Source organism: Talpa occidentalis, unplaced genomic scaffold (genome assembly GCF_014898055.3).
Source record: "Talpa occidentalis isolate TD23 unplaced genomic scaffold, MPIMG_talOcc4v2.1 talOcc4.16, whole genome shotgun sequence".
NCBI lineage: Eukaryota > Metazoa > Chordata > Mammalia > Eulipotyphla > Talpidae > Talpa > Talpa occidentalis.
This window is the reverse complement of record NW_023601653.1, coordinates 40399097-40422494: the sequence shown is the minus strand read 5'-3', so window position 1 is coordinate 40422494 and position 23398 is coordinate 40399097. Positions and strand designations below refer to the sequence as shown.

Sequence of the window (23398 nt, the reverse complement as noted above, 5' to 3'; positions counted from 1 at the left end):
CCTTAAGGGGCCCTAAAAACCGGGGTTTATTATTTTTATCTCAATCACCTTGCCCAGCTGACCTTTAGAAAAGGCTGGTAACCAGCCGTAGGTCTGGAAACGAAAAACTCTAAAGGATGTGATACTTCTGTTTGCCCCAGCAGGCTGAAGGGTGCCATCTTTCATTGAATGGATATCAAGAATCAAAGTCAACATAATCAACACAGTAATTTTTAAGAATATTCTAATCTGGGCTGTATATCATGTGTGCCCTGAATGTGGGAAGAGGAATGAAGTGGTACCAGGATGATAAGATAATTAGATAATGCTATTTTGGTTCCTTCTTCACAAATTTAAAGCTGTGAAAACTGGCCATGGTCCTGTTTGGTTTTTAATTTTATTTATTTTTGCATAGAAGAACTAGGGTGTAGGCCAGAGGTGCAAGGGGTGAGAGGATTCATCAGCCAGAGTGGGGACCAGAACAGGCGGATCTACTGAAATCCACTGGAAGGGGAGCAGTGGGTGAGACAGGAGAGGTTTGCTGCACCATGTGGGTCAGCTCCTTGGCCGAGGATTGAACTCAGACCTTAGTGGTGATAGTGCTGAGACTAACCCCTAGACCACCAGGGAGGCCCTATGGTCCTGTTTTGAGCCAGGTTTAATTAAGGATCATGTCCCAGTAACCCCCACTTCCCACCCCTACACACAAGGAACCTGGAGCCTCAGCCACAGTGGCAGCCTTCACGGCTATGCCCAGCCTTACCTCCTGAGGAAGTTCTAGTTTGGAGCGGTCAGTTCCTTCTTTTGACTGAAGACCCATCAGGTAGGGGACTGGAGCATCGAGGAAATGCAGCAGGGAGGCGGGGAGGATGGGCACGTAGACATGTTGCCACTGGAAAGGGAACAGGAGGGCTGTGACGCCCTCAGCCACAGTCATCAGGCGCTGGTAATCTGCAGGGACAAGGGCCATGAACATGTGTCAGTGTCCTGCTGGTAAACACGGTGTCCAGAAGAGGCTCTGGTGCTAGCAAACGAATGATAACGATCCTGCAGACAATGGGTGGGCGGGTGTTAGTCCACCATGATTAAGGAGTTCAGCAGTTTCCTGTGAGGGTGGAGACACACACAAACACATATATACACATCGGCAAATACACACACACACACACGGCCAGCTGAGGCCAAAGAAGGCACTGGCTAGAGCACACAGATGTCCTCTGTGATGGGGATGGTCAAGGAGGTGACCCCGACACCCCTTCACCCTGCAAGTGTGAGGCAGATGATGGAGCTGTGGGAGATGAGGGTCTTCCACCTCAGGGAGCTGACCTGAACCCCGGGGTCTGTGGAAGGCACAAGTTCTGGGTCTATGCTACGGTGGGAGGCACCAAGGAACCCAGTCTCCACTGGGGCAGGACCCGCTGTTACACCTCCTCTTCCTGGTGCCCACCAGGGCTTCATCTCGTCTGCCCAGAGAAGGGGGCTTCATCTTGTCTGCCCAGCTGTGCGGAAGTAGCCTGATGGATGCTGCGGTATGTCACACACACGTCTCTGCTTTTACTAAAAAGCGCCCAACCAAAGAGCTAGAAGCAGGAAGGCAAGCAGAGCAGGTAACTATGAAGCAGGCCAAATCCAGGGAGATGGCCCTAGGATTCTCTTCTGTGGCATCCATTCAACCGAGGACTGGGGTCTTTTTATTTTTCTAATCTCAGTAGCTTAGTGTATAACCTGACTTATAATAAGTATTGAAAAATATCTTTGAGTAAATAAATGCATTACTAGGATCAGATTATAGAACCATGCTCGCTAGCCACAACTTACATAGGCTTGATTAGACTTTGTCCACATGAGAGTCAAGAACCACTTATTTTTCAGTAAGAGAAAATGGTAACAATCCAGAGAAAAAATGATTCACTCAAAAAATCCTATTTCCTGGATACTTACATATCCAGCTAGTTGTGTGCATGTTCAGGCACATTATAAAGAAAATTCAAGTATTCACTTATTAAGCCATGGATACTGCTTATTACACAGAAAATGTTTACCCAGTGACTCATTCTAACTATGCTTCAGTAGATCCTACAGAGATCAGAACTACCCTTTAGAAACAAAGATTGATTTTTGTAAAGAGTTATTTTTATTTATTTATGCATACAAGATCTGGGGTGTAGCCCAGAGGTAAAAGGGGGTGAGAGGATTCCCCAGAGACAGAGTGGGGAGCAGAACAGGTGGATTGACTGAAATCCACTGCTGAGGGGAGAAGTGGGTGAGAAAGGAGAGGTCTGCTGAGCCATTGGTTCAGCTCCCTGGCTGGGTATCAAACTCAGGCAGTAGTGGTCCGCAATGTTTGCATTTTAACATTTGTCCTCCTCTATGAAATTAAGTGGTCTCAATTGTGCCATCTGAGGCAGCTTTCCCCAGCTCTTCAGAGTGGGAAGGATTATAGAGATGCGTCTAGAGTCTTCTGGAATTGACATGAAATTGCAAGGTCATCCCAGCGGGGTATACATCCACAGTCACTCCAGGAGTTGGAGGAGGAGGAGGTGCATGGAAAATTCAGAGAAAGAGAAAGGCAACACCATTTAAATATTTTATGACGTGACTCTATTCCAGATATGTAGTGCGTCTTATGTAGATGAGTTATCACAAAAAAACAACTTGACTGGTGTTGCCTGTATTTGCAAACTTTTAAAAACTGGTATTTGCTTTATTATGGGCTTCTATGGAGTTCTATAGTTACAAGAATAAAATTACTAGAGTTTTTCTAGGTACTGTTGTTAAAGATTGGGTTTCTAAGACAATCACTTCCTTTAAAATGTTTCTGGGGCCTCCTTGGTGGTGCAAGGGGTTAAGCACAGCACTATGAAGCAATTCACAGCCTCTGCAGCACAAGTTCGATCCTCGGCTGGCCAGGGAGCAAACCACATGGCGCAGCAGACCTCTCCTGTCTCCCCAGCTGCTCCCCTCAGCAGTGTATTTCAGTAGATCAGCCTGTTCTGCTCCCCACTCTGTCTCTGTGAATCCTCTCATCCTCTTGCACCTCTGGCTCTTGTATGCATAAATAAATATATCTTTGGGCCTCCCCGGTGGCGCAGCGGTTGAGCGCTGGGTTGCGAAGCTGCCCCGCAGCCTCTGCAGTGCCGGTTCAATCCCCGGCTGCTCCCCGGCCACCGGAGGAGGGTCCCGCATGGCGTGCAGACCTCTCTTGCCGCCCGCTGCTCCCCTCAGCAGTGTACCTCAGTCCTTCTGCCTGTTCTGCTCCCCGCTCTAGCTCTGGTGAATTCTCTCACCCTCCCGCGCTTCTGACTGTACCCAGTGCATGTATAAACAAACAAACAAACAAACAAATAAATAAATAAAGCATGCCTCTATAAAAAAAAAAAAAAAGAAAAAAAATAAATATATCTTTTAAAAAAAAATCAATAAAATGTTTCTGACTCAGCTAGGCCCTTAAAAAAACACTAAGATCTAGACTATAAAACAAAACTACATTTACAACATGAAATGGGAGAAAAGAAACTATTTAATGGTCCTTAAATAATTTAAAGGAAAACTTTATTTAACGGAGTTTTATTAGGAAAAGCAGTGTGCAGAGCCACCTGGTTAAGAAACAGTCATCATTTAGTCTGCCAATGCTTCAGTCACAAACAAGTCAGACTTTTTTGAACAAGATGGGCTTCTATGTCCACGTGGGGCGGGGGGAAGCACCCCCTAGGTGAGACCTAGGACAGGACTTGACATGCCAGGAAACCAGGAGTATATGAGGGTGTCAGGACACCAGCCCCACTGCAGTGGGGATGCGGCTTCCTGGCAAGAAAGGAAGCAGCAGCTACTGCCTGAGCGAGGCGGGGGACACTGCACGGTGACCCCGGGAGTAGGGGCTGAGTCCACTTATGTCCTGTAAGGTCAGAGGAGGGCATGCATGAGATCTGACCCTGGCCATGAGGACATTGCTCCTGCCCGTCAGGGGCTGCTTGTCTCTCTTTCCCCCTCAGCTCTACTGACACACGAGAAAGGCTGGGGGCTGAGCACAGCAGTGTCCTGTCGATCATTAACTGCCCCGTCCATGGTTAGGATTACTGAAAAGTGTCTCACAGGGAATGATGACTACACTGCAGGGCAGGGCACTAGAGGCGCAAGCGAGAGAGGGGAGACCGCAGTGTAGGTACCTGGTGTGAAGTGTGAGGTGCAAACATTGTGAGGGAGGCAGTGCAAGGTGTCAGGTATGCTGTGTGCAATGAGAGCAGTGAGGGCAGAGAGCAGTGAGGGATGCAAAACACAGTGAGGCTGCAGCGTGCAGTGAGGTTGCAGTGGGGCTATGCCTTGGGGTTGCAGTGAGGTTGTAGTGGGATATGCAGTTAGGTTGCAGTAGGGTATGCAGTGAGGCCGCTGTGGGGTTGTGGTATGCAGTTAAGTGTGTACAGTTGTGCAGCCATGGATATGTGGAGGTGTGCCCTGTCAGCAGAGAGGTGTGCCCTATCAGCAGAGAGGTGTGAGTTGTGACTTATGAGGCTGGGGTATGTTGCGTGGTCAGGTGGACTCTGTGAGGTATGAGGGGTAAGGTCTATAGTGTGAGACGAGTTGTGTGCCATGTCAGTGAGGTGTGGCAGGAGGCTGCGGTGTGGGCCACCAAAGGTGTGTGTAGCGTGTTCTGACACTGCATTGAGGCGGTGGTGCCAGGGAGGTATCCTGTGTTGGGCAAGCCCAGCAATTTGAGGTTACAGGACTTGCAACTTTCTCAGGAAAAACTCAAGAAGCCTCCACCTTCTGATGAGGTTAATTCAGGCACAGCTCAGAGAAGGTGGCAGGGAGAGGGGGCTGGGGGCACAGGCAGGCATGCAGGCAGCGCTGTGCCCACGTGAGTGTGAGGGGAGTGCAAGACACGACTTGACTTAGTGGCACCAAGTGTTAGACACTGGGGTTCATCCCATCTTTACTCCCCATGACTCCTCTGGGAGGAGGACTAGACCTCGAGCTCCGGGCGGCTCCAGGCTGTGCTCTTTTCTGGCCTCCTAGGCCCCAGAACCTTTACCTCCTGGCTGTGTTCTCTGCATAAAATGCCCGCCTGTCACCACTGTGAGTGACTGGGTGTGTGAGTGCCCTATAGAACAGACCAGGTCTGGAAGAAGGGGCTGCACACCAGATCCCAGTTCTGTGGACAAGGACGTCTCATCACTGAACCCCATCACCTTTGGGTTTTTGTGGGAACAGCTTTAAATGTTATGGCTTATCAGTGGTTGGAAATGAAGTTTCAGAGGACATTAAAGGCCCCTTGACACAGTTGGGAAGGATGTGGGTGGGCGCCAGGGCACACATCAGATGTAATGACTCTCATCTCACTCATCTCAAATGGGCCAGACGTCATCCATGTCAAGATATTTTTTTCTCAGTTTTTTAAAAAGATTTATTTATACAAGAACTGGGATACAGGCCAGAGGTGGGGGAGCGTGAGAGGATTCCCGAGAGACAGAGTGGGGAGCAGAACAGGCAGACAGACCGAAAACACTGCTGAGGGGAGCAGTGGGCGAGACAGGAGAGGTCTGCCGTGCCATGTGGGTATATCCCTGGCCAGCTGAGAATCAAACCCACACTACAGAGGCTGCAGACAGCTTCACAGCCTGTGCTCAACCCGCTGCACCACTGGGGAGGCCTACGTCAAGATATTTTGTAACTTCCACCTTTATAATAGACATCGTGAGCCACGAGCTAGTGACTTAGAGATATACAGGGAACAGAGGAGGGAAGGCTGAAGAGGGTGCCAGTCCATGAGTCCGGCAGCCAAGCCTCTTTGGGGAGTCCCCAGCCCCAAGCTCAGCCCCACTGTTACCGGCAGCTATGTGACCTTGGCCAGGTACTTAGCTTCCCCGAGTCTCAATGTCTTCCTGAGTCAAACACGCCTGAGAGTACTAACCCCTTGTTGAGAGGAATAAATTGGGGGTGGGGTGGGGCAGGAACCAGAAACAAAAATAAACAAACAAAACAAAACAAAACTCTTACCAGGCATTTTACACCATAGTTTTAACAAAGAATGATTTCAATGAACGGTTATAAAATTCAGCACATGCCTTTTCTATCACAGTATTCACACACACGCACACACACGCACACACATATGTTTGCATTTATATGTGTATATTTCTATAATCTCAGGACTCACTCTCTCTTGGCATAAAAAATACCAAAATACTCATTTGGTGAAAAAACCCATATGCTCTATAATCATTCTTCTTCATTTGCAAATGAAATCAATAGGTAGATCCTTATAACTTTTACCAGCTAACTACCCCCTGGCCCCACAGAGCAGCAGAGGGATAAGCTGACACAGCGGGAAGGTGGGCACTGAGCAGGGCTGGAAGGTCAGGCCTGCAGAGCTGGTTAGCAGGGGGGCTGTGATGTGGAAGGTTTCTGCCTAAAGGCGTGGCTTCCGGGATTAGAGGATGATCATTAGGCTCTCCAGCAAGAAACAAATGCCTTGACTGTTTAACAAAGTCACACTCTAACCACTTAAGATCTGATGACTTGCAGGGAGCATGGAGCAGCTAGTGATAAGTCAGGCAGTCATCTTCTGTCTGTGCCCAATGGATTCTGTACAGTCTTTCTTATTTAATCTTCAAAATCAAACAGGGAGTGAGGGGAGAGAAAGAAAAGAAAACAAAACAAACCTCTTGTTACCCCTTCCTCCCATGAATGAAGGGTCCAGGGCCACAATGCAGAGGGACAGGCCCAGCCCTGAGCTCAGGCCCAGGGCTTCTCAGGGCAAAGTGCTTTCCAGTCAGGGTGCTCAGGGGCAAGACTTTGCTGAATGACCTTGAAGAGCCTTGCAATTCAAGGACCTGAAGTTTCTCCTCCTGGGGGGGCTAATCACCCGAGGGAATGAGCTCAAGCCTGCCCCTCCAGCACAGTGCCACCCAGCCCCCCGGGGATGCAGGTGGGAAAGGAAGAACAGGGAATCCCTCTGACACAGAGGAGAGGGGAGGGGAGGGGGGAACAGGGAGGGGAGGAGGCGGAGGGGAGAGGAGAGGAAAGGAGAGGAGAGGAGAGGAGAGGATTGAGGTTGGGCAGCTGGAGCTGAACCTCCAGGACCTGCGGGCATCAGGACATGTGGTCAAAGAATGTCTGCATAAGAAACAGCAGGAAACACAGCCCTGCCAAGGGCTGTCAACACACGAACAGCATGTGTGAACACACACACAAGATGGGAAGTACAAATACAGCCTGCTTGGATCAGCCTCACTCGCCATTTAAAATAGAAAAGAAAAAAAAAAGGAGAGTGATGAAGCAGAGAGACTACAGCAGCAAGACCGCAGCCCCTCCAGCACCAGGCAAATCCCCTCCACCCCCCTGGGGTTGGCCCTAAGGGGCATAGGCCCTTCGACCTGCTTGCCCTCGCGTTACAGGGCAACCCCATACGAAATGGGTTGCCTGACTGTGGGTCCTCACCCGCACACTTAAAAGGGACTTATTAATACTCCACTGCATGGAGTTTACTCAGGACATCCTTTCCCCCTAACACTCATAGTCACCACCAGCCGGACTGGGTGGCTATTTTCTCGGCAAACTCACATTCCTGTTGGAACTAATATCTGGGCCAGGCTCAGCATTTACCACCATAGATGCAAAAAGAAAACCCAAATTGTGGTAGTGTCTTAAGATGGGTCGGGAGAACTTTGACGGAAAAATACCACGGAGGCAACTTCGTTTGGGGATGGTCAATAACCAGAGGCCCCATGACGTAGGTGGCACAGTGAGCCTGGGAGGGTGTTCCCACTGCACCCTCCTCTCAGTCATCCTCCTCAGCCCCAGGCCCGCTGACCCCTTCTGGAGTCAGCTAGAAGGTGACCCTCAGGTGACCTACAGAACGAGGAGTCCGCGAGTCCCTGGCAGAAACAGGACTCTCGCTGCACAAGAAGGAATTTACTGCTTCTATGAGGATCACGTCTTATCAGGAGAAGGGGGCTCTTCTAACTAAAGAGACCCTCCAATCAGCAGAGCCAGTGAGGGGGGTCCACCTCCCAGCATTCTCTGCACCATTGCCCCTGAGAGAAGCCTGCGTTGGCCCGGCCTCCCCACACACACACAAGACAGGCCCCTCCTGGGCTCTAGCCCATGCCAGAACAGGCTAGGGCGCAGGCACCGCCGGGAGACCTACCTTGCGAGTAGAGCAGGATCTGCATCTCCAGCAGCACACAGGTGAACACCTGCACCAGGTTCTCCAGCCCCAGCAGCTCCACCGCCTCCCGCAGCGGGTAGTCGGACAGTGGCAGCTCGTCGGGCCCCGGCCTCTGACAGATGATGGGCTCATACACCCCATAGAACTTGAGGGACCGGCCCGCGGGCGGCAGCGGCACCTCATAGAGGACATTGTGGATGTAGCTCTCGAGCGGCAGGGGCGGGGGCTGCTGAGAGGTCACAGCGCGGTGAAGCTGGGAGAGGAACTTGCGGCAGGCCTGCATGAAGGGCAGCGGTGTGATGAGGCAGATGCTCTTGGACACGTACAGGGTGTCTCTGGTGATGTCATAGGAGTTGTCGCGCTGGAGCTTCTGCAGGGACATGGCGTCCCCGTCGTCCAGGCTGCTGGCCAGCGAGTCCAGGCTGCAGGAGGACGAGGCACTGCCCTGCTGTTCGGCATTGTGCATCTGGTAGAGCGTCTGCATGGCCGTGCAGATCTGCTTGCTGGCCACCTCCTCGAAGAAGGTCAGCACGAAGCCGTAGGTGCGGGAGCCGTCCTCCCGGGTGATGATGAACGAGTGGAACTGAGGCTCCCTCTCGTCGGCTTGAGTTCGGAAGGACAGTCCTTTGGGCATGCACAGCTGTGGGGGAGGGAGAAGCGTGAGCACAGAGAACCCCAAACCAGGAAGCAATGTTGCCGTGTTGCTGCCAACCTCACTGGACTCAGAAGGACCTGGTTTGATTTAACACGACATCAGTAAGCAGCCTCAAAGCTGAGCTGCACTGGTCCTTGCCCCTAAGAGGAAAGTGCACAGGGCGGGTGGATGGGCCAGGGCATCACACGGCGTCACATGCAGGAGACCAGACTGAACCCAGGAAGGCCCCCCTTCGCCCCAGGAGGCTGCAGTACCCCAAGAATCACAGAAACCCTCGGAGGCCTGGTTTCTGGGTCAATAGCACCAGCTCTCTCTATAACCTAAAGACAAGACGTGCAAAGGCACTTTACAAATATTTAACGTAGAAGGGCTATGTTTCCGAGCAAAGGGGTGCAGATTCCTTTGATAAGCGAAACAATGTTCAACACAGAATAACAAAAACGAGGGGTCATTTCTGCTCTTTCAAACATGACACTTCACGCTAGAAAAATTCACATTGGAAAGATTCGATTTTTGACCTACTGCTACAGAAGGGCAGAAACAGGCATGCTTGGCTTCTTACAGCAGACACTCCCTTCCTGTCCTGGGGACATCCGGGGACCGAGTTACACTTGGGAACAAAGTTACTGAGGAGCCAAAGACAGTTCAGGTCAGACAGTTTCAGGGCACAGATCAGGATGGAGTCTTCAAAACACCTGGGTCACCTAGGCCCCAGCACACTGGCCTGGCCTCTGGTTGGAACTGTTTTCCTGGGGTACCCCCGTGTTCCGCTCCCTGAGTTGTACTGTATTTTCTAAAAATGGCTCCAACAATATTTCTAATTCCGCATTGTCTTCCAGAACCTTGCAATTCTCCCATCAAAAGGTGCAGTCCAGGGCCTCCCTGGTGGCCTAGGGGTTAAGTCTCAGTGCTTATCACCACTACAGCCTGAGTTCAATACCCACCCAGGTAGCTAACCCACATGGCGCAGCAGACCTCTCCTGTCTCGCCTGCTACTCCCCTTGGCAGTGAAGCCAATCTGCCTGTTGTACTCCCCACTCTGTCTGGTGAATTCTCTCACCCCCAGCACCTCTGGCCTACACCCCAGTTCTATGCAAAAAGAGGTGCAGTCTACCCATCTCCCAGAACCTGGGGAGGGCCTATGCTGCCACAATGAATGAAGCTCACCCAACACATTCAGTGTAGTCAGTCAAGACCACAGGAAGGCTGATTTGAATCATTCTTGCTCCAGGCTAAGCTCAAACGTATTTATCATAGTGCAGAGCACATAACTATTTGTTGAATGAATGAATGAACAAGACCATTAATCTCTGACTCAGCCTGTAGTTCTCTTCACACCCGATAGGAAATTGAGACACACCATGACCTCCAAAGTCAACATGAAGGTTTAATTTAATGGACAGATTTTCCTGACATCATAAACCACAAGATTACAGCTCCAACTGTTTTTGAACAGCTGCCAAATATTCTCTGAAGGCCTTGTCACTTTCTTGCACACAAATCCCAACATTTACAGGAAGAGCTTTGCCAAAAGTGGTGCTCAAGGTAAGGAAATGGCTTTCCAGGCTTTAGAGGACAGATGTAAGTGTCTCTAAATGCGGTTCCCACAAATCAAAAAAAGTGACTTCGACTTCTGATGTGGAAACTGTGAATTGGGAAATGCTATTTATCGCCTTTACGACTTTGAAAGTGAGAACTATTGCATGAATTGTTGGGCTTGTTTTCCCAAAAACTGAGCTCTAAATCAAAACTCGCTGTCCATGATGTTCAATGATCTCTCATCATCTCTAAGGGGACTACCATTCACCCAGCCAGGCCCTCCCCTCCCACAGAAAACCACAGTCTAAGCTGACCAGACCCCCAGGTTGCTCTGGGCAGTGGGCCAGAGAGGGCTGTGGGCCCTCTGAATCTGCTTGACCAAATGTCCTATTATCTCTCTGCACTCTTCATCTGGTCTGCTACCAAGCAGCACACAGCCCTGCCCCATTCAGTCAAGCTCTTGCCAAGTGCAAAGCCTGGCTCTCGAGATGAAGCGCCATCCTCCCAGTGCCCCACGGTGCTAGAGGGCAGAGGGAGGTGGGGCCAGGGGTGGCCTCTCAGAGGAAATCAGTGCTTGAAATGAAATCTTCAGGGGTGATGAGAAGCACTTGCTGGATGAAGGGGACATGGAAGAGCCCGCAGAGGATGAGGAAGGGAGAAGGAGAGGAAGGCAGCTAGAAATGCTGGGCAGCTGAGGGCCAGGTGGTCTGGGCTCGGGGATGGGGGCTGGAGGATGGTGGTTGGGGGGTGTAGAAACAGAAGGAGAGGGAGTCTACAGCATAGGGGAACAGAAAGAAAGGCCGCTAGGTAGGTGGCCATCCACGGGTGGGCTCTGGGAATGCGATGTGGGCAGGCTGAGTTTGGGACACGGGTGCACTATTCAGCCACAGCATAAAGAAACTGGCTGGGGCTGAGCCCCGCCCCTGAGATTTTATTGTGCTATGTGAACTAACTGGGTCAAAATGGGGGCTCACTTTCACACTGATGTCAACCCTGTGGGTGTAACTGAGGATCAGCCATTTCAAATTCTGTACAAAGTACAAACCAGCCCTTTTTTTCTTTGAAGCTTGCAAGATGGGCATCTGAACAGGGGTTTTTTTTCCATGTTCAACCCTTGACCCTTGACCTCTGACTCCTCACTGCACTCCACCCTTCTTTGTGATCAAAGTAATGAGTACATTGTAAACTTAGAGCTTTATAAGTTATTACTCCTTTAATGACTTGAAACATTTCATCAGATGTTTCCCAGGACAGTATACAAAGTAGACTGTATCTCAGAACTGGCCACTGTTTCCTTCCTTACAAGGCAAGGTTTGCTACATTCCTAAGCATTCCTAAGGACAAAGTCTACCTATAGGAACATTCCCTGAGCTGTCATGGTTACCTCAGAGAGGTCTGAAAGGAGAGGAGGAGGCAGAGGGGCTTCAGCTCTGCTCACAAAACTTTGTTTTTTTTTTTAAAGATTTATTTATTTATTTATTTATTTATTTATTTATTTATTTATTTATTTATTTATTTATACAAGCACTGGGTACAGTCAGAAGCGTGGGAGGGTGAAAGAATTCACCAGAGCCAGAGTGGGGAGCAGAACAGGCAGAAGGACCGAAGTACACTGCTGAGGGGAGCAGAGGGCGGCAGGAGGGGTCTGCGCGCCATGTGGGACCCTCCTTCGGTGGCTGAGGAGCAGCCGGGGATCAAACCCGCGCTGCAGAGGCTGCGGGCAGCTTCGCAACCCAGCGCTCAACCACTGTGCCAGCGGGGAGGCCCTGTTTTTTTTTTTTAAGAGGTGACTTCCTGAAGCCAATGCATTGGCGCCAGTCAATCCTGGGTGGTGGGTATATGTGATTGTTCCATTGTTCTGTCTGTTTTATGATACTTGTCATTTTTTTCATTAAAAATCTTTGCATCAACAACCAAAAGAGACATAAAAAGTGATTAATTCAGAAACAATTTCATCTGTCACTTATATTTATTTTGTTGCTTCTGTACTGCTCCGGCACACAGGATTTTTTTTTTTTTCTTTTTATTTAACAAAGACCACTGTGTTGGGTACTTGATTTCTGTGTGGAATTAATGACCCTGATTCAAAGCGCCGCTGTCTCTTGTTAGAGGGATGACAGATATTACAGAAGGCGAGGGCTCACTGGAGTGGGATTTTGTTAAAGGTAGGAACAAAGCTTTATAACTTTAGGTGGGGATAAATTATAGCTTCTACAAATGCATACACTAATAAATCAAAGGGGAAATTAAAGGCAGTAAATCTATGACCCAAATGCAGCCTAGTTTAATGGGGTGCTTTTCAGAGATTTTTGAGGAGTACCAACAAATATTTTTCGACTTGCAGCAACAGTGCTGTGTGCTGCTTGACCATCCAAACATAAGCCTGCATATTCACTCTTCAGAGGGAAACTTCTGATGCTTGAAAAGAATAACCTCAAATGGAAGGGGTAAAGAAAATATCAAAGACAGATCAAGGAAGTCAATAAATGCCTTAGAGATGAATGATTTGCATATAGGCAAAAGCTATCACTAGTGTCCCAAGGTTAGTCCATTTAAGTGATTAAACCCCAGAAAACCCCAGAAGTGGTATGACTGCAAATTTGCATTGTAGCAAGAAGCTAGTTTGGGACATCATTCTAATTTATACTTTGAACTAGTTCAATGATTTAGGAAGACTAAGTGTTATGATCTGTTTACACTCTTTTTTAAAAAATGATTTTATTTATTCATGCATACAAGAACTGGGGTACAGGCCAGATGTACGGGAGGGTGAGAGGATTCACCAGAGACAGATCAGGGAACAGAACAGGCAGACTGAAGAAATACACTGCTGAGGGGAGCAGCGGGCGCAACAGGAGAGGTCTGCCGCGCCATGTGGGACCCTCGCCGGCCGGCTGGGATTGAACTGGCACTGCAGAGGCTGCATACAGCCCCACTGCGCTATGCTCAACCACCTGCACCACCAGGGAGGCCCTGTTTACACTCTTGTCCACATTCCCCATTGCCTCATTAGATGCTCTTTTCTTTACTATCTTTCCATTAAGTTGCTGGCGTAAGCAGCTGGTAACTTATTTTTTGTCACTGCTGTTAGCTGACTGTTTTAGACAGAAGTCTGTCTTGTGTCCCTGAGTCTCTGATCATGCTGGCGTGTCCTGCAAAGACTCAACCTGAGCTCCAAGCACCCTGGCTCTGCCTCCAAAAAGGCAGCAGTAGCTCCTGTCTCCCAGGAGCACACCCAGCAGGGAGGGTTTACTGTGGGACAAACACCCCCAAGGGTCCATCATGACCCCACGTGGTTTGGGTGCTGGTCAAACCAAGTCATGCAGCTTTTCTTGGTAGGAGACCATGTGCAGGTCAGAAAAGAGTGAGCCAGAGAGTGATAGTGATCTGGAGGCCTCCAAACCTTGTAAACCATGGATCAGCACCCTCACTGGGGTTACCTGAGCATGTATGTGACAGCAGTGTACTGGGAGGGCCTGGTGGGCACCCACCATCTCAAATACTCATGCCCCTCCCAGCACCCATCCTAATGGGGCCCTCTGGCCCTACTTTCCAGATAGGCAAGAGCACCCACTCTCTGCTTTAGCCTCTACCTTGAGTTGTCTCTGCACCTGTGGTGACTGGGCTAGGTCTGCTCCCTGGGGGCTCTGACTCTAATATTCAGAGTTTGTGGAGGCCCAACTTTCCTAAATTGTCTGAAATTTATGAGCTGTATCTAAGAATCTCTAAAGGGGTTTATCAACACTTGTGACTTTCTATTTTGATTCAAATCCCTTATAAATAAATTCCTACTAATGTCCAAACAATGCCCTACAGTTCCTTCCCACCTTCACTTTGTGAACCTCACTAGCTCCAGGTTCATTCTATAACATTCCTTGAATGACAAAGTAATCTCATACCTTCCGCCCCAGGTGAACAAAGTAAATCACTTTCACCAAAGCCATCTAGTGTCAGTTATTACAGGCCCACTGTGTTTCCCTGATAGTTGCGGAAAATGACCCCCGCAGTAGCTGTGGGGACCCTGGGTACTTACCTCACCTCTATAAGCTTCATTTTCCACATCTGTAAAGTGAGGTTGATAATACCCACCTTACAGAATTGTTTATCAAAGCATTAAATTAAATGAAATAATGTAGGGACTTTCCTGGTTGCCGAAGGGTTGAGTCTCATCCCTATCACCTCTGTAGCGTGAGTTTGATCCCCAGCTAAGGAACTGACCCACATGGCACAGCAGACCTCTTCTGTCTTGCCTGCTGCTCCCCTCAGCAGTGGATTTCAGAAGATCTGCTTGTTCTGCTCCCCACTCTGTCTCTGGTTAATCCTCCCACCCCCCCACACATCTGGCTGACACCCCCAGATCCACACACACACACACACAATTAAAATTAAATAATGTACCCATTCAAAATGCAGGCACTATTGTTACCTTAATAAAGTAAAACGATGGCAAAAGAGGCTGAGAGGACAAGAAAAGCACGCACCATGCTCACTGCATCCTGGTCGAAAGGGTTCCATTCCACACTCTGCGGGTAGTGGGCCAGGACTTTGGACTTGAATGTTCTTCTCAAAGGACTCTGGTCAAAATTTTCACCTACAACAAATACTTAAAAATTAGTTAAAATCTAGAATATTTTCAAATGGATGTCGTAGCTTTACTTTACAGATGTCTTGGCTTGAGATTTGATTTAATTTCACCTCTAACAATGAATCTGAGTTGTAAAATTCTCAATGAACAACTAAGAAAGAACTATTACTAAAAGACCTACATCTGAATGTCAGAATCGGAGTTTTAAGACCCTGGATAGAGCCCTGATGCTCAGGGTCCAGCTAGGCTAAAACAATCTTGCTGTAACACAATCACAGTTCTTGTTCAGTATGTGGTGATAAGAGAAATGTATTTGGAAATATTTAATTCACAAAAGAAATGTCCTTTGTTGAGTTCATCTTACATCTTAAGACCTTGAAGTTTGTACCTGGAAAGACCCAATGCTGCAGTCCTCCAAGTAGGTAATTTTACAATTTTTTCCACAAAAATCTTTGACAAGTGTGACTATCTTCAGGCTTTAAATGTAACAGAACCAACAGAATTGGAAAACGGCACTACTGAAATGCCTAGCTTAGTAGACAGAATACACGAAACACATTAGCCTCTTCAAAGAAACAAGTCATTTTGAGCCAAATCCATTACCTGTCAAAATTCTGGAGAAAAAAAAGACTATGCATTATTATATGTGATTCCAAATATATGAGAAGACTCAATACTGTCAGCTCAGTTACCAATTCCCTTGATAATTTGTCAATTCTCATGTGACCTGTTACCCCCAAGTGCCTCAGTTTCATAAAATATTTTAATGTGGATGGACCTTAAATTCTGAGTGTCAAATAGGTGAGTTTCAGGAGTTAGAAGACCCTGCAGCAATGTTGTTCTATCTCCTGTGTTTTTCTATATCGTAAGTTCTGATTACGTGCAACACATGAACTGCCTATTGAGAAGTTAATGCTGCCACCTGCACTCGTGCAAGTGGGAACACCATGAGGGAATTCATGAGTCACACTTGGACATCTAGTCAGACTCAGTTTCCATTTTCAGTAAAATATGAAAAGCCGGATACTGAGACACCTTTTAGTGTAAAACTTAGCAGATCACAGAAGGAGGGAAAAGTCACACTCTCAGATCTTGTTGGAGCAGCTTTTTTTGAACAAAGGCATATAACTTAAATAGCTCTGCTGTGGCAACTAACCTAGTGTTTCTAAATGAAGACCCTGGCTACAGCCTATCTCCTCCAGGCCCCTTACTCCTTACTCCTTCCGCAAGCATTTCCTTTCCTCATCTTTCGACCCACGGTCCCATCTCTGGAGACTTCCAGAGCAAGGCTCCAGGACGTGCTGTGAGGGACCCCTGGGACAGCTGCACAGTGTTTGCAGCAGGACCAGGGTGTGGAACCACCAAGCCCCTGGTGAGCGTGAGGCTGTCCCTGCAAGAATGCAAGAATGTCCCTGGAGAGTCGGGGTTCGGAAGCGCTGACCTCAGGAAGGGCAGAGGTGACCTCTGAGTTGACACTAGATTCGCATGTAATCACTAAGAATTTTTAATTGCTCACCTCTTCATTAAAGAAAAAAGGTTACTTTTCACTTCAGAGGGAAAACACAAACCAAACCAAATACTCCCTCGGGTTCTGACAGTCCACGCTGCTGGCCGTGTTCTAATATGGTCCGACAACATCTAGCCCTTGGGGAGCCTTGCCTTCACCACCCCCAGGATTGCTGCCTTTTGTCCTCTACAAAGGTAAATAAAATATGAACTGCTGCAGGGCAGAGCACAGAGCCCAGCCTGTACCCGCCCCAGCACTTACCTCTCAGCGATGCTGCCTGAGCTGGCTAATGAGGACACAACCTCATGCCCATGTCCAGGCACTGACGGGGCCACAGAGTCATTTTCAAAGTGATTTTTCTGTGGACTAAGGGCACTCTACCCTCCCAAAGCACCGAGAATCAACCAGCGAGAGAAGGAAAACCATCTCCACAGAGAAAGAATTTCACAAAACCAAACACCAGGAGCAGCAGCACAAGCCTAACGGAGAAACGCTGAGCCACCGCCCTGCTCATCGGCCGCCAGAAGGGCGGCCACTCTCTTGGCAAACATTATTTTGAAGGAAATTAGGAGAAAAAACAACTATCTAGAAATTCTATTACTGCTAGTGTCAACCAGAGAACACTGGCAGTGCCTTCTGGAGCCGGGAGCCAGGGGACCAGCCTCCCTTTCTTCTCCTTTTAAACCCATGATTGATAAGCCTCTAACTTAGAATTTATAGGTAGGGCTAAGCAGGAGAAAGGAATCAATCCCCAATTTTGAATTCCTAGGAAATTGAAATGATGCATAAGCATCCTTTATTTAACTTAAAATCCAGCTTTTTAAACATTGTCCTGAAAGGAGCAAGGATTATAAATTTGTGCAAATATTAATATCTCCCACTGCCACCACATATTGACTTAATTCCAAGCAATACTGCCAAGTAACCTATTAAATATAAGCTGCAATTAAGCCTTTCCTCCTAAGAAAATAGGACATATCTGCCAAGAGAGCTTAAAGACGAGCAAATAATTTTTTTCAGATTTGAGGTCTTCAAGAAAATTAAGATGCAGATGAGAGAACAGAAATACAAAATAAAACCTGATTTTTTTTGGTCCAAGCGAAAATGAATAATAATTAAAAAAAACACCTATGATTGGCTAGCGGTGAATTGAAATCATGATTTCTGACACCTCCACTTGTATGTTTATTCGTATTTTTACCTGAGGTCGTATTGGCAGCATCTTGGCTGTGGCCATGACGATCTGCTTCTAGCCATTGGTACAAAACTACATGATGTAACAGAAACAAAAAAGCTTTATGAACAGAGAACCAAAAACAAACAAAAAAGCAAAAATGACTTTGGAGAATGGAAAATGAGAATAAAAAGTTAAAGCAAGCAATTACATGTACATTAACATCAATGGAATGTAGCTTACCACCAACAGGATGTAGTTTCTAAACTATTAGGAATTAGGAAACTAAGAGAAAAAGTAATTCTATTTTAAAATCAGTGACTCGCTATTGAAACATCTCTAACAGTGACTCACATGGGACAAAGCGCAGGCATTCTTTTTCTTAAAGCTAATTGGAAGAGAAGTATCAGGAGAAAGGCAATGTGTTAATAGTCACATAGAATAAATATGAGAGTAAGAATCAATGGCCAACTTTAAAAATCACACCCCAACCTCGGAACAGGGAGCAGAACAGCTGCCGCCCAGCACTGCCCACACCAGCTGCTGACCAGGGCGGTGTGCCAGGGACGAAGAGGAGGCGTGGTCTCTTGGGGCGACAGCGGGCAGAGTCTCACTGGGTTCACCATAGTCTTGCCGCAGACCTAGTAAGCCCATCCCATCAGGGGACACGTGTCAGACAAATTCCAAGAGGATCAACCGCCAGTAAACCTAACAACTCTCGTCAAAATGACCAGGGACATGAAACCAGGGAGGTCTGCAGACTTGCTGCAGCCGAGAGGCACAGAGGGGACAGCTGAGTGCATGTGTGACACAGGATGGGGCCCCTCCAAGGGGAAGGGCGCTGGGTGAGCGCTAAGAGAAGCTGAAGAGGAGCAGACTTAGTCCACAATGAGGCATCAATGCCAATTTACTGTCACAAATGTATCCAGTGACTGCAGGTATTACAGAGCCAGCTGGGATACAGCAGGACTATTCTCTTTTGGAATTTTGTCTCTACATCTAGAACTACTCTAAAAATGGAGGCTGTTTTAAAAATCAGATCCCAGTACTTAGGGACATGGCGGAAGCATACATTCTACCTGATCTTGAAAGTGCTCTTCCTTTTGGGACTTGTTCTGCAGACACAGGCTGGGAGGGGCTCTACAGGTGGGGCTCAGCCAGCTGTCCTGGTGGGCACTTCTGACCAGCAAGTGTGAGCTCTGGGAGAGGCGTGAAGGAGGCAGACTATTAATAAGTTCACACCGGAGCGCTGCATTTCAGCAGCTTTGAAGTGCTAGGACTTCCAGAGTCTTTTCTGGCACATCCAAATGTCTGCAACCTTAGGGTCTCTGAAGTCAGCTCACAATGGCCGAGGTCCCTGGAGCCAGGGAGACTTCCCGCCTGCACCTCAAGGGCTGGACAGGTCCCAGGAGAATGCAGCTGAGCTTCTATATGGGCCTGACCCATGAGATTGTGGGATTCTAGAGCCCAAACAAGGTTTACAGAACTTCCTACACCTTCCCCTGCCGCCGTGCCCTAACAAAATCAAAGATAAAGGTTTGGGGAAGTTGCCTCCCAAACTGAAGGAGTCAGGTAGGGATGGCTGCAAATGTCCAAGGGTGCCCTGAAGTCACCAGGAGTCGCTGGGACTTTTCAGGTCAGTGGCACTGTGACCCAACACCCAGCCTCGGGGACAGAGCAGGCCCACACACCCCTGCATGGCCCTGTGGGGGCCCCTGCCACCATGGGGACTGGCGGAGAAGGACTCATGCAGACCCATAGCCACCAGCTCCAGCGCTGGGATCTAACGTCCGCACCTAGCAGGCGCTTTCATAGGAGAGGGCGGGGGGACTGCCATGGCCCCAAGATGGGCCCAACCACCAAAACCCCAAACGCACGCAAAACTGCCAGGCGCCAAAGGAAACCCTGCATCCAAAATGTGCCCTGAATGCCTGCTGCTCTAAAGCCTGAGTGAGAAGACACCCGGCACCCCACTCAGGAGAAGTCACGTCAAACAGGAGTGCTCGTTCCTCCGTGGCCTGGCAGGGACAAACTTCCCATCAGTAAACCTAGTTTCAGGATTTTTGGCTTTCAGTGCGCGGCAGGTGGACGCTCACTGGAAGGGGAGTTTGGGCACGGCCTTGGTCCTCACAGGCGTTTCCTCTCTCCTTACTGAGCCCATGGCCTCTCCATAGAGGAGAGCCCGAGGAGCGGGGTGTTGGCACAGAGCCTCCTGCTGGGAGGACAAGCACCCACGGTGCACCCCACCCAAGCCCCTCATTGCTGGTTTTCTCAGAGAAAAGGAAAAAGATTCTGGGAAGTATTCCAGATCAATGTGCTCTGACCAGTTACACAGAGAATTGTATATAGGCAAAAGTCACTGCACTAGGCCTGGGGGTTCAATTATTTGATTGCTGCCTCCAGATTACCAAAGTCCAGTGAACCATGGTCTAAATAATTCAGAGAAGTGCTTCTCTGCTTCATGTGGAGCTGTCGCAGGGATTACCATTAGATCCACCTGGACTGCAAAAGCTATTTTTTAACACGTATGTTTAAAATGACTGGGCCTCCCTGGTGGCCTATCAGCCCTATGATTGCCACGGCCTGAGTTTGATCCCCAGCCAGAGAGCTGACCCACATGGCTCAGCAGACCTCTCCTGTCTTGCCTGCGCTTCCCCTCAGCATTGGATTTCAGTCAATCTGCCTTTTCTGCACCTCACTCTGTCTCTGGTAAGTCCTCTCACCACCACCTGCCCCCCCACCCCATCTCTGGCCAAAAAAAAAAAAAAAAAAAAAAGACAATGCAACAACGGAAAAAGACATGAGACTGATAGTCTTGTTTAACATATTAGAATGTATATGGGCAGTTTTGGAAGAACTGAGCTCCAATCATTTCTTTATTATGTCTATTGAGGTTCCATTGTATCTATTGGTTGACAACACACTCTATGATGTAAGGGTACAGGTTCACACCTCTTCTGATGGATGTTACCACACCACACCCACCACAAAGTACCATAATCTGCCTCCATAGATTACTTTGCCCCCTTCCCCCACAACCCCCAAAATTACTTAACATTCACAAAGTACTTGAAATGTGTCATAACACAAAGGGCCTGTGCTCTGCAGACCATGCCAGAGCACCAGAAACAGGCCTCTTAACTGTGGCTGGGTGTGAGGGCTGGCCCCTGGAGGGGGGAGCAAGCTCCCTGTCATTTGGCTCTGGGAGGGTTTCCACAGCCTGTACTCGGGCCGCAAGGAGAGGTGGACGCCAGGGACCTGGCAGCCAGCAGCCGGCCCTGTGCCCAGCCGCAGGGTCCGAGAGTTTTCACTTGCTGGCAGTGAACCTTCCGTCCCCCCACCGCCTGCTTCTGAGGAAATAAGGCCCGTCTCAGCCCATGTCCCTGTTCTCCTGCCCCAGGGGACACCTCGGAAGTCTGAGCCCTAACCTGAGTTGCTGAGAGGACAATAAAGATGGGAAAGTTAAAAGGCAATCTTCCTGCCCTGTCCCTTTTCCACTTTGTTCCTTTTATCTCTGCAGGGAAAATGAAGAACAACACACGCAGGTGATAAATGCTGGACAGATGTTCAATCAGTAACTGTTTCGTGGGGTGGATGAAGGTGAGAGGCGGCAAGGGGGGTGGGCCCCTCTCCATGCAGGCACCACGGCCTCTCTGAGGCCACTGGAGTGGAGAGGGGGAGCTGGGCCACAGGGGCCTCACAGAAGGTGAGCAGACCCCTCTGCTGACTGCCCACAGCTAACGCCTGCGGGCTGGGCCACGCGGGGCTGGATGAAGCCACACCACGTGGCCCGGCCTGCGGGGCAGGTGCTGTTGTAAGAGCACTGCACACACTCATCTCGTGGTCGCTTCCCCTGTTACCACTCTCCCTTCACAGATGCAGACACCGAGTCACAGAAAGGTCTGAAAGCCTGTCCCAGCCAGAGAGCCAGAAGATTTCTGGGAGGGAATAGCAAGTGCAGGGTCCTGAGGCAGATGGGCTGCTGCCAGGAGGCCGGGCACCACGTGGTGGAGGGAAATGGCAGAAATGGGGCCAGATGGGTAAGCGGGAGCTGGGTCAGAGGTGGCCTTCCCAACCCGGGAAGCAACCCAACGTCTCTTGCAGGGAAGTGACTGTTGAAAAGGAGTCCCTGGCAGCTGGGCGGAGGCGGACAGCTGTGTCAGTGTGGAAACAAAGGGAGCAGTGAGGAGGTTTCTGTGGTGGCTTGAGAAGAGATGGCGGCATGAGGATTAGGGGCCTGGGCTGGGCGGGGAGAGGGCTCTGGACAGACTTGAAGACATGGGGTGCTGGCAGGTTAGCTGTGAGAATCAGGGGCCTCTGAGGAGGAGCTGGAGATGCCAGGGCTCTGGTCTGTGCCCGGCTGGTTACAGCAGCTGAGGATGAGACTGAACAAAAAAAAAAAAAAAAAAAAAAAATGGAGGAGAAATAGAAGAGGGCCTTATTGGGGTACCGGGAGCCAAAATAAGGAATTTCATTTTGGATATGTTTTGTCGGAGAGGCCTATTCCATGTCCAGGTGAATAAGTATATAGACATATAGACACATGAATTCTAAATTGAGGGTTAAAGTGAGAAGTTCAGGGCCTCCCTGGTGGTGCAAGGGGTTAAGACACAGCCGTGAAACTGTTCACAGCCTCTGCAGCACAAGTTTGATCCCCGGCCGGGAGATACTCACATGGCGCAGCAGACCTCTCCTAACTCACCTGCTGCTCCCCTCAGCAGTGTATTTCAGTCGCTCTGCCTGTTCTGTTCCCCACTCTGTCTCTGGTGAATCCTCTCACCCCCCACACTTCTGCCCTGTACCCCACCTCTTGTATGCATAAATAAATAAATCTTTTTTAAAAAATTAAAGTGAGAAGTTCAGAGATCAGTATGAAATAGGGGGAACCCCCATCACAGGGCTGGACAAGGTCACCTTGGACATGCGTGTAGGTGAAGAGAGGCATCCCGCCAGAGCCCTGGGGGCCCATGTGACCTTTCCCAGGTGGCAAAGAGGATGGCGAAAGGAAGTCAGAAGGAGCTGCTGGTGCGGTGGGAGAAGCCAAAGGGGTACCCGGCAGCCAGGCAGGGGATGGTCAGCACCAAGGACGCCTCATGAACTTGACACAGACTCTGGGGAAGACTAGAGGTAAAAAGCAGGGAAAAGAGCAGAGAGCAGAGGCAGAGAAGGCTTCTGCTGGAAAGACGAGGAATGGGTAATAATGAAGGAGAACAGGAGCTGCGGGGAGGGCTTTTGGTTTGATCTCAGAAGCAGGGGCCATGGGCACTCTGGGTCCATGAGCAGCCACTTTGGTTCCATGCCCACAGTGGCATGGGCAGCACAAGACCCACCCTCGATACGAGCCAGGAAATCCAATCTGAGGCTCTCATTCTCCTGCCCCACCTCTGGATTCTCCGGAGAGCCAATGGCCTCTTTCAGCTGTGTCCACCTGTATCACGGCTTCCTGGGTCACTGCACTACCACCCCAGCACCCAGCTCACCCCCTCTGCACCCTGGAACATCCATCCTGACAGGGAAGCCACTGGGGTCACTTCTCTCTCTGGGGTTCCCTGAGACGGTCCTGCCCCTGTTCTGGATGCTGGGCCGAGTCAGGAGCTTGGAAATCCCAGCACCCTGCATCTGGGGGGCCAACGACAGGCAAGCAGAGGTGATGGTCACCTCCAGGTCGAGGCCCACCACCCCCTTTCCTGTGCCACCACCAGAGAGTGCAGCTGGCCACGGGGCCCCAGAGGCATGGTCACGCATGGAAGGGTCCTGGTCTCTGACCGTTTCCACAATAGATCCCCAGCCCC

At 49.4% G+C, this 23398-nt stretch overlaps 1 protein-coding gene across 2 annotated transcripts in view; it reads right to left on the bottom strand.

The window, feature by feature from the left end:
* The window catches only part of DENND5B (DENN domain containing 5B), a 123180-nt gene that overhangs the window by 53128 nt on the left and 46654 nt on the right, over positions 1-23398 (bottom strand). Inside the window, exons 2-5 of one of the 2 annotated variants that reach the window (XM_037514074.2) lie at positions 17634-17699; positions 14822-14931; positions 8126-8786; positions 743-930 (exon numbers count right to left, since the gene is read on the bottom strand). In XM_037514074.2, the coding sequence (XP_037369971.1) occupies positions 743-930; positions 8126-8786; positions 14822-14931; positions 17634-17699 (1025 nt within the window). The remainder of the gene's footprint in view (positions 1-742; positions 931-8125; positions 8787-14821; positions 14932-17633; positions 17700-23398) is intronic. The other variant, XM_037514075.2, reaches the window with a different exon arrangement.